This window comes from Triticum aestivum, chromosome 5B, assembly GCF_018294505.1.
Source record: "Triticum aestivum cultivar Chinese Spring chromosome 5B, IWGSC CS RefSeq v2.1, whole genome shotgun sequence".
Lineage (NCBI taxonomy): Eukaryota > Viridiplantae > Streptophyta > Magnoliopsida > Poales > Poaceae > Triticum > Triticum aestivum.
In genome coordinates, this window is record NC_057807.1 from 67,062,781 (window position 1) to 67,074,147 (window position 11,367).

Consider the following 11,367-nt stretch of genomic DNA (forward strand, 5'->3'; position numbering starts at 1 on the left):
ACCGTTACAACACGCCCACAGAATAGGGCACTCCGACCAACCTGGCACCCACAAGACCACAGACACCGTCGAGGTCGCCTGCAATGTCATCGTCATCACCTCTCCTTGAGCAGGCAACTCCGACTTCGCCACTGACGACCCATCAAGACCCCTACGAACGAGCGACACGCGAGGACCTCGTCGGCACAACCACACAATTGGCGAGACGTTGAAGACCGGCAGCTCCGATTGTGTTGATGCGCTTCACAGGAAAAAGTTGCAAGCCTCGCACCGACCTAGTCCATCGCATCTACGAAGAGCACTGTCCGCTGAAACCGCCCTCATGGAGTCACCGTTGGTGCAGGGCCCCCACCACGCGCAGCTCCGACCTCTCTGTCACAGCAAGAAACAAACAAAGGCGCACCCATTGGCACATCAGACCGCCGACATCCGAAGGACCATGCGCGACCAGCTCCGCACGCCACCATCGTCGTCGCCGCACAAGTCGCAACGCCAACCACTCGCATCATCGGTGGGGCACCATCCACCCGTGATGTCGTGTACGTCCATCCCAGGGAAAGCATGGAGGGGAACAAGTCTTCAAGATGACGCCCCAAGGAGGGAAGCGACGCTGAAATGATGTCGTCGCCCGACCCTGCCACAGGGCCATAGGCTTTCACCCGAAGACGAACCTCGGAGGTGGACAAGGCCAGAGAGCTCCTCGACAACCCTTCAGGAAGGAAAAATGACACCCACGGGCGCCGCGTCGTCGGTGCCGGCAGAAGCCACGCAGGCTATCACCCGGAGCAACTGGCCTCCACACCCCCACGCAACCAGCCACGTCAGGGACGACCTGCAGCTGATCCGCACACCTCCGACGCCATGGCGGCGCCACCACCACGCCGGATCCATGCACCTTGCCGCCGGCAGGCGCCGACGAGCCGTACCCAGCCAAGACGACCAGATCCGGCGACCCCCCAGCTGCAGCATCGTCGCAGAGGCCACCAAAGGCCGGCGAGCAGCAGGCCCGCGAGCGAAGGAGCCACCATAATGCTGGAAGAGGGGGCACCCCTCCCCGACTCGTCGGCAAGAGCACCGGGCCGCAGCCCAAGAGCCCGACGGCGCCGTCACCGCGGCCGCCACCCGCCGGAGACGCAACCTTGGAGAACCCAGGCACCGAAACCGCCGCGGCGGCCCACAGAAGAGGGTCGAGCCTCCCTCCACCCGTCGATTTACCAGCCGCAGATAAAGGGTTAAGCCCCCCCAGCCACCGTCCGCCACGTGGACTTAGTCCGGAGACCTCATCCGGCGACAGTGAGGGGAGGTAGGAGATGGGGGAGGCCCGACGGCGGTTCGATCTAGGGCTCGCCCGTGTCGCCCTTGGAGGCTGCGCGGGGGACGGGTTAGGTGGGAAGAAATCAGCAGATAATTAGTCACCTATGATTTACTTGTCAAACTTCTCATCGAACTATAAGGTAAATCATGGGTAGATAAATCACGAGCTAAAATACTAGAATATTTATATCCTGTTGCATTGCACGGGCATTGTCCTCGTAAACAAAAACATGACGTGGGGTTCAAATACTAAACAACGTAGTTTAGAAAAATGGATGACTTACATTTCCACATGACACGTGAATATTGGAATTGAATTTAAATTCAAGTGCTATATAACTTGATTTGGAATCCTATCAAATGAATCAAATTCAATTCTTGGGAGCAAAACGAGGCGTAAAAAGACATTTGCTGCACCGGATGCATTCAGTCACACCAGAGCATTTGGGCCTCACGCCCGAGGCCTGTATCCGCCACTGCTCGACCGGGATTACAGAGGTTAGAGTTCGATAAGTACTAAGTGGTTTGAGTAATTCTGAAAAAAGAAAGTAAAATGGTTTGAGTTGGATAATCACTGGAGAAAATTATTTAATTATCTGCACCGCTGGCGCCGACGGAACAGAATCACCACGTTCAGTTAGTCTTTTCTTCTTCAATTAGTTATTTATAATCTCTAGCTTTTCCAATAACAGTTGTAACCAATCAATCAAGAATTCAAGATCCATTCATCCACACATGCATGGCTAGCTTAGCTAACTTATCCCCGGGCGGATTAGAGAGGTGTCCGTCCGTCCACCGAGAAATGGACGACGGACGGACGGACTGTATATCTAGTATCTCGGCAGGGACAAACTCTCAATGCTGCTGCTGCTGCTGCTGCTGGTCGGCGTCTGAGAGCATCATCATCCTGACGAACTCGTCGAAGTTGACGAGGCCGTCGCCGTCGAGGTCGGCCTCCTGGATCATCCCGTCCACCTCGTCGTCGGTGAGCTTCTCGCCGAGGCTGATCATGACGTGGCGCAGCTCGGCCTTGGAGATGTGGCCGTCGTGGTCCTTGTCGAACACCCTGAAGGCCTCCCGGAGCTCCTCCTCTGGGTCGGCGGCGTCGGCGTCGGCGTCGGCCTTGCGGGACATGAGCGCCAGGAACTCGGCGAACTCGATGGTGCCGTTGCCGTCGGCGTCCACGTCGCGCACCATGTCGCGCAGCTCCTCGGGCGTCGGGGACTGGCCCAGGGAGCGGATGACCGTGGACAGCTCCTCCGCCGTGATGCAGCCGTCGCCGTCCTTGTCGAAGAAGGCGAAGGCCTCCCGGAACTCGCTCATCTGCTCCGAACTGATCGCTGCTGCACCGGCGCCGGCCATCCTGCTACCTCTTCTTCGATGCTTGCACGGAGATGGTCGATGTGGGTGGGTGGGTTGGAGAAGGAATGAAGCTGAAGGTGCGATTAACTTGGATGGGTTCAAGGATTGTGAGGCGGGGGATTTATATAGGAGGCGGATGGGAAGCAGAGGCACGAACGGTCATGTCGGAGATCTGAACGCGGGAGCGAGAAGCTGTGTGGCTGCCGTTGACTTGTCTGTCCCACACGCGCACGCATTAATTCCAGTCCCGCCTTCAATCCTCCTAGGCTGGCCAAGGCAAAGCCAAGTCAAAGGAGATCGGTCGATGCAGATCAGCGCCCCACCGCACGCACGCACGCGTTCCCAAATGCAAAATCTAAACAGTTTTAAAGAGGAGGAAGATGGATTCTTCCTTCTTCTAAAAGTGCAAAATCGATCTGCACGTACGGGAAACGGAACAAAGCGCAAAGGCAAAAAAATGCTTGCAATTTGAATCGAATACACCTCCTTTGCGGACTATCTACATTTCTTTTTCTCATTTGAAGATTTTCTATACGGTAGTGGGATCGCATTGTTAACTCTTTTTCTTTAGTTGATCGCATTGTTAACTTGAAGACGCGATGGAGTAGTAAATTGGTGGCGGCACGAGGCACACCGCCCGTGACGTGGTTTTGTTAATCTCGAGGACGCGTCCGTCCAGCGCCATGGGCGGCCCGGGCCGAGCTGTGAACAGCTGGAGAGGTCGGGGCTGCGGGCGACACACGGCTCGGTCGGTGCGGTGTCCGCTTCCGCCCACGCAAACACGGATTCGCATCCTCTCTCTGCACTGTCGTGCTGCACTTCTGGCCCAAACCAGTGCTCCTAATAATGGGTTCATATAATTTGGCAAGTGTACGTACGTGTGCAAATGCGCACCATAATTCCCAGAGATTTCAGAATGTCTGGTCTGGTTATACGACCAACTCAAAGTTCACATGCATATTGTATCGGTACAGTGGCACAGAGCATATTATTCTGAGGCCTGTCTGGGGGAACACGGGAATAGAATTGTAGTGCTGCGTGTTTCTCTCGACGGCGACACTTTTGCTACGCGACACGTAAAATGTTTGAACCGGCGGTGACAAGACGGAGATGCCAAGATTAGTACGTACGCGCCTACGCGGTGTCGATGAATCGCAAACCACGAGTGCTGGTCACGAGTCGTCAAACCATTGCCTCCACTTTTACTACTCCCTGAGCGAATATCCCTCAGGCCTTTTATCATCCGTAGAAGTAGGAAAGAGGAGAAACAATGCAAACCATGGGACTGAAACAAGCTCCCTGACGCCTTTGATCTTCAGTTTAGCCTTTTACCGGAAAAATCTTCTGAGCGAACGTTCGGCGAGAGGGCTTGCAGCGCGACCATGCTGCATGTCGTTCGGTCCGCGTCGGCAGCCTCATGCCTACGGTCATGATGCAAGCGAGAGAGAAGAGTGAATGTGACTGAAGCAACGAGCCAGCATCGCGCACAACGCCGTCGCACTATACACATGTCATTGTTGTCACCGGCTTTTGCATCGCTTTATAAATAAAGCAATCAACATGTCCATACACCGAGTACTACATCATCAAGATAGAAAAATCTACTCAAGCATCAGCACAGGTGCGCCCAAAGAAAGCATAAAAGAAAAAAAAAGATCATCAGTTGGCCACATCATCAGGGGGCTCGCATAGAAGAGAGGCGCCGAGTGATGACATGTAGCGCATCCAACATCTCCTCCAGCCGGTCGCGCTCCCGCTGCCTAGCCAGCGGTTGCCGATGTTACAAGAACGTAAGAAATTTGAAGGAGTCAGAGGCCCATCTAAAAGAAGACCCGCTCGATCACCATCTTCAATGCACGAAGTCCAAAACTTTAGGATATCTTCAATGCACGAAAATGGACACGGTATCCATCCGCGGACTGTTTCGGACCAGTCTGTGAACATGGATACGAGAGCTGGCCATCCAACTGCATCCCTTGAACGTTTGCTCGGGTTCGGCATGCATAATGCCTGATCAAGGTCAATGTTCATAGTTTTTGAACGTCGGTTCCTCGTCATCCGCTTCCTTCTTGGCCTCCTCATTTTTCGCCATCTCCAACTACTTCACACCCGGCGTCCGCGACCGGACAAGTTGCGGTGATGTAGACTCAGAGAAAAGGAGAGGCATCATGTAGACGCCGACACAATAAGGCACGTGCCCAACAACGGATGTCAAGCACTGCATACCGAGCTATGAGGCGGCGTGGAAGTAGGGCGGCTTGTACTGGTCCTAGCCGACGTGTACATGGACGACAACGTCAGAAGCGCCCTGATTCCGAGGCCCACCTTTAGCCTGCACCATGCAAGCCCCATGCCCGCCTCACGCCGGCACATCAGCCGCTACACCCGCCGCTAGCACATCGGCACCTGCCGCCCTTCTTTTTGAGCGGCACCTCCTCCTTTGCCTTCTGTTTGTAGGGACAGACTTGCCGAATCGCCGCGTTGATCTTTTGGGCGTTCGCCTTCGCTGGAGCACATCAGCTGCCACACCTGCCGCTACCACATCAGCTCCTGCCGCCCTTCTTTTTGAGCGGCACCGCCTCCTTTGCCTTCTGTTTGAAGGGGCAGACTTGCCGAATCGCCATTGATCTTTCGTGCGTCCGCCTTCACCGCGTCCTCCACCACCGTCGTCTCCAACAGCTTTTCATACGGGTCCATGCGTCGGTTGCAGTGGTTGGGGTCTGGGATGGAGACTGGATGAGATGAGAGAACGATTGCTTTGAATTTTATTTTATTTTTGAGACAAGACTGCTTTGATCGTGTGGTTGTTTCATTTGTGACTAAGGTTGCCTTAGATTACCACAACTAGGGTCTAGGATTAAATAAGTTTGACCAACTTATATAGGTGTTTGGTTCAAGATTAGACAATATACTTTTTGCTACACTGAGGCACAACATCACATGCACTTAAAAAATATGGCAGGATTCACTTAAGGCTTAGGCTTGCTAATTTGTGGCTCTTATTTTATTAAATTAACCTTAGACAAGCTTGTTTAAAATGTGTGATAAAGTGTGGCATTACAAGGCCTAGAACGAAACATACCCTATAACTCTAAAATACGTAGAAATCAGATCATGCGGAGTAAAAAAACGCTAGTGCGATTACTCTCACATTTTGTAAAGGAGTGAATTTGTTTTAGAGAAAATGTCATGCCTAGCTTTATTGAATTTCCAACAACACTACACCGTCCACAAGGTTTATTGATCAAAATGCCTCGAGGCTCATCCGTCCAAATAATCAAAATCATATTGCAATAACAATAATTAGCTAGTACATGCGTCCCTTGAGTAGCAAATGATGAGGATACAGACCTGGGGTAGAGTCATAGGCCTGGCCTATACGTCCTATCCAAAGTCACTACCCTGGAAGATAAGAAGTCCAAGAAGCAGCAAGAGACACCCAGTCGAAGATGTCGAGTGTAATCCACTCCACAATCATGTCACTCGGGAGTCCTCCTACCTACTGTTATTCGACCATCCAGAGAATCACTCGACCTACCGAAGACCAGGAGTCACTCAGCATTACAATGGGCAGGCGTTCACTCCGTAGTCTTTAAGGTCATTAACAGCACTTAAGGATGGCGTTAACAGTAACGCCCCCACTTTATGTATATTAAGTCCCTTGTAATGGAGGGCGATGGGGGTCCTAGCGTACTCTATATAAGCCACCCCCTCCTCTGGAACAAGGGTTCGCACCCCCTATAACATCACACATATAGTCCAATCGACCGCCTCCGGGCACCGAGACGTAGGGCTGTTACTTCCACCGAGAAGGCCTGAACTCGTAAAACTCATGTGTACACCTTCACCATAGCTGAGATCTTGCCTCTCCATACCTACCTCCCTTTCAACTGTCAGCCTTAGACCCACGACAGTTGGCGCCCACTGTGGGGCAGGTGTCTTAGCGACTTGTTGGTGAAGTTGCAAGTTTTTCCGATCATCATCATCATGGTTTCCGGCGGCGGATTGGCTGAGAGCCGCGAGATCCGTCTCGGCACGCTCGTTTTCGTCGCCGACGACTCCGCGTGGCTTCAAGAAGCTCCCCTTGACATTGAGGCGCTCCCCGTCCGAGGGGCGACGCACTTTTGCGCGTGCGTTCGCGACGTCCTTCTCCGGCAGCCATCAACTCAGTATCAGTCGGCTCTGATGGTGTCATCCCTCCCCGCTGTTCGCCGCCGCAAGCGATCCGGTCGATCGCGACTTCAGCGGTGGGTGAAACACGTGGTGGCTCGGCGTTTGGCCACCCATCAAGTCGCGGCAATTGAGCCCGACGAAACTCTCCACGGCCTGTTCGATCTGTCGACTGGCTCCGCGGAGACCGCATCCGAGTGCGATAGCAGCGACCCTGCGGCTGAAGTCTTGATGGTCGATGGACCGCGTGGTCCGCCTGGCTTCCTCCGCGAAGATGGAGAAGATGGTGGCGGCGATCCATCGCGCGTCCATGAGGAATACCATTCCGAACCCCTTTCTTCGCAGTAGAGGGAAGAACTTCGTCGCTGCAACATGGATGCACTCCACACGCCCATCATTGGAGAAACCCCCGAGGCTCGGGCCTTGGAAGAGGTGCGCCTGGCTAATTTGGCTTAGCGCACTCGACTGGAGAACCTGCAGCGCGCTCTCTGTCGTGGTTCTAAGTCTGACAGTAGAGTGAGGGGTAGGTATGGAGAGGCAAGGTCCTAGCTATGGAGCAGTTGTATGCACAAGAGATGTACGAGTTCAGGCCCTTCTCGGAGGAAGTAATAGCCCTACGTCTCGGAGCCCGGAGGCGGTCGAGTGGATTATGTGTGTATGGATTACAGGGGTGCCAACCCTTTACACTGAGGAGGGGGGTGGCTTATATAGTGCCTGCCAGACCCCTCCGGCCCTCAGTAATGCGGGGTTTAAAGTACATTAAGTCTAGGCGTTACTGGTAACGCCTCACATAAAGTGTCCTAAATACCATAAAGTCTACTTAATTACAGACCGTTACGGTATAGCGTGCTTCTTGACCTCCTGGAGGTCGCGTGAGTCTTCATGGTCGAGTCCTTCAAGTTTGTCGAGTGAAGTCCTCCTTGGTCAACTGGAAGGTAGTCTCTTCTAAGGGTGTCCTTGGGTAGGGTACTTAGATCAGGTCTATGACCCTACCCTAGGTACATGACTCCATCATTAGCCCTCGAATGGATTGAGACTTGAGTGAGGAAGGAGTTGATATTATTTCCGACCTGCTTTTGCGTTCTGGATACGTGTTGTCTTGGACCAATAATCTCTTCGTTGATAATCAGCAACTTTTCTTCAGTCGACTTGATCCATTCTTTTCTTTCGTCGAGTGACCTTTTGAACTTAACAATTCCCGAGCGACGGATCACAGGAAATCTCGCGCCTGACAGATCGATCTGCCGTTCGCGGATTTTGTGGGATATGAAATTTGGGGAAGCGCGCGAAGCGGGGCGGACCGCGGCGCTCGGATGGGATAGGGCATAGATGCCTCGATTCTCGCGCCACCTTTTTTGCCACGTATCGCGTACGCGCGACTGTTTCGGGATGTGATTGGATCGCCGGGGCCCACCTGTCATCCACTCGGAAGTGGTCTTATAAAGGCGCCCGGCGAGGGCCTTTGAATAGTATCTCTCCATTCTCTCTCTGCCCTCCCTGCCTCCACCCACTGCGCCCGCTCTCGCCTCCGCGCAATCGCTCCTCGTACGCTTCGCCGGTAGCCATGGTGAAGGAGAAGACGGCAGCGCTGGAACGCGCGAAGAAGGCATCGGCGACGGGGAAGGCGAAAGGGAGAACAACCAGTCGGGGCGGGTCTTCGTCCAGATCTCGTCTGCCGAACGGCTGGGTCCAAGGAGATTGGATCCGGTCGACCATCACGGAGAAGGATCTCACCGACATGGCCAACGACGGTCTGATCCCCCAGGAAGCAGCACGGCTCCCGGGAAACGAGTGGCAACCCCAGCCGGAAGAGGGTGAGTGTGTTCTTCTGGCTACCCACGTCGACCGCGGGTTTTCTTTGCCGCCGAGTGTTTTCTTCCGCGGTTTCTTGAACTTCTTTGGAGCGCAACTCCACCACTTCAATCCGAACTCTATTGCCTACCTTGCTGCCTTTGTGTCCATGTGTGAGAACTTTCTGGGTTACCGACCGCACTGGGGCCTGTTCAAGCATATATTCACGTGTCGCTCTCAGACCGTGAAGAAGGCGAGTCCAGATGACGATAAAACCAAGGTTATCCAGATGTGTGGAGGTCTGGGGATCCAGATGAGGAATAAGAGCACCTTCCCAACCATGACGCTTCCCGAGTCGGTCAGAGGCTGGCAGTCGAGTGGTCTCCCTCCGTTTACCATGGACCAAGCCAACAAACCCTCCTCTCTGAAGGTGCTCCCGGAGGAGAAAGCCGACGTGAAGATGTTGATGGAGCGCGTAGTCCAGTTGGTTCGGGAAGGAGTGACGGGCATGGATCTCCTGGAGGTTTTTCTTAGGCGACGTATCCAGCCTCTTCAGTACCGGGGCCATTGCATGTGGCTGTACTGCGGGACCGAAGATGAGACTCGGATCAATCCAGAAGCAGTCGACGACGCCACGCTGGAAAGGTGGATGGCCGCGGTCACTGGGAACAAGGATAACCCTCGTGGAGCCAGGAGGATTCCTCCACTCGACCATTCCAGCACTCTAGACAAGGTATGCCCACTTTACCTCAAATTGTATTCTTGCCATACTTATTTCCGTTTTCGCCGCAAATTGGTCGATTGATCTTTGTCTCGATGTCTGACAGGCCCTCACCGAACTGTACTCGATGCCCAATGGAGCGCAGACTCCGACTGAGGAGGGAGAAGCGAGTGGGGGCGAAAGCCAGGAGGAGTGGGACTCGGATACTGCTGAAGATGATGATGATGATGAGGAGGAGGAGGAAGAAGAAGAAGAGGAGGAGGAGGTCGCACCACCACGCTCGGAAAGGCGGTCGAAGATAACGCCTCACATAAAGTGTCCTAAATACCATAAAGTCTACTTAATTACAGACCGTTACGGTACGGAGTGCTTGTTGACCTCCTGGTGGTCGAGTGAGTCTTCATGGTCGAGTCCTTCAAGTCTGTCGAGTGAAGTCCTCCTTGGTCGACTAGAAGGTAGTCTCTTCTAAGGGTGTCCTTGGGTAGGGTACTTAGATCAGGTCTATGACCCTACCATAGGTACATGACTCCATCATTAGCCCCCGAATGGATTGAGGCTTGAGTGAGGAAGGAGTTGATATTATTTCCGACCTGCTTTTGTGTTCTGGATACATGTTGTCTTGGACCAATAATCTCTTCGTTGATAATCAGCAACTTTTCTTCAATCGACTTGATCCATTCTTTTCTTTCGTCGAGTGACCTTTTGAACTTAACAATTCCCGAGCGACGGATCGCAGGAAATCTCGCGCCTGACAGATCGATCTGCCGTTCGCGGATTTTGTGGGATATGAAATTTGGGGAAGCGCGCGAAGTGGGGCGGACCGCGGCGCTCGGATGGGATAGGGCATAGACACCTCGATTCTCGCGCCACCTTTTTCGCCACGTATCGCTTACGTGCGACTGTTTCGAGATGTGATTGGATCGCCCGGGCCCACCTGTCATCCACTCGGAAGTGGTCTTATAAAGGCGCCCGGCGAGGGCCTTTGAACAGTATCTCTCCATTCTCTCTCTGCCCTCCCTGCCTCCGCCCACTGCGCCCGCTCTCGCCTCCGCGCAATCGCTCCTCGTACGCTTCGCCGGTAGCCATGGTGAAGGAGAAGACGGCGGCGCTGGAACGCGCGAAGAAGGCGTCAGCGACGGGGAAGGCGAAAGGGAGAACAACCAGTCGGGGCGGGTCTTCGTCCAGATCTCGTCTGCCGAACGGCTGGGTCCAAGGAGATTGGATCCAGTCGACCATCACGGAGAAGGATCTCACCAACATGGCCAACGACGGTCTGATCCCCCACGGAGCAGCACGGCTCCCGAGAAACGAGTGGCAACCCCAGCCGGAAGAGGGTGAGTGTGTTCTTCTGGCTACCCAAGTCGACCGCGGGTTTTCTTTGCCGCCGAGTGTTTTCTTCCGTGGTTTCTTGAACTTCTTTGGAGCTCAACTCCACCACTTCAATCTGAACTCTATCGCCTACCTTGCTGCCTTTGTGTCCATGTGTGAGAACTTTCTGGGTTGCCGACCGCACTGGGGCCTGTTCAAGCATATATTCACGTATCACTCTCAGACCGTGAAGAAGGCGAGTCCAGATGACGATAAAACCAAGGTTATCCAGATGTGTGGAGGTCTAGGGATCCAGATGAGGAACAAGAGCACCTTCCCAACCATGACGCTTCCCGAGTCGGTCAGAGGCTGGAAGTCGACTTGGTTCTACTGCCAGAACGAGTCGACGCCGGGGCAGTCGAGTGGTCTCCCTCCGTTTACCATGGACCGAGCCAACAAACCCTCCTCTCTGAAGGTGCTCCCGGAGGAGAAAGCCGACGTGAAGATGTTGATGGAGCGCGTAGTCCAGTTGGTTCGGGAAGGAGTTACGGGCATGGATCTCCTGGAGGTTTTTCTTAGGCGACGTATCCAGCCTCTTCAGTACCGGGGCCATTGCATGTGGCTGTACTGCGGGACCGAAGATGAGACTCGGATCAATCCAGAAGCAGTCGACGATGCCACGCTAGAAAGGTGGATGGCCG

At 53.9% G+C, this 11,367-nt stretch overlaps 1 protein-coding gene across 1 annotated transcript; it reads right to left on the reverse strand.

Annotated features, from left to right (window-relative positions):
* Positions 1-1,930: 1,930 nt before the first annotated feature.
* On the reverse strand, positions 1,931-2,780 carry LOC123115696 (neo-calmodulin). The gene has a single exon (XM_044536802.1). It carries the CDS (start codon positions 2,674-2,676, stop codon positions 2,170-2,172), a length of 507 nt encoding a protein of 168 aa, XP_044392737.1. The 5' UTR covers positions 2,677-2,780; the 3' UTR covers positions 1,931-2,169.
* Positions 2,781-11,367: the final 8,587 nt, after the last annotated feature.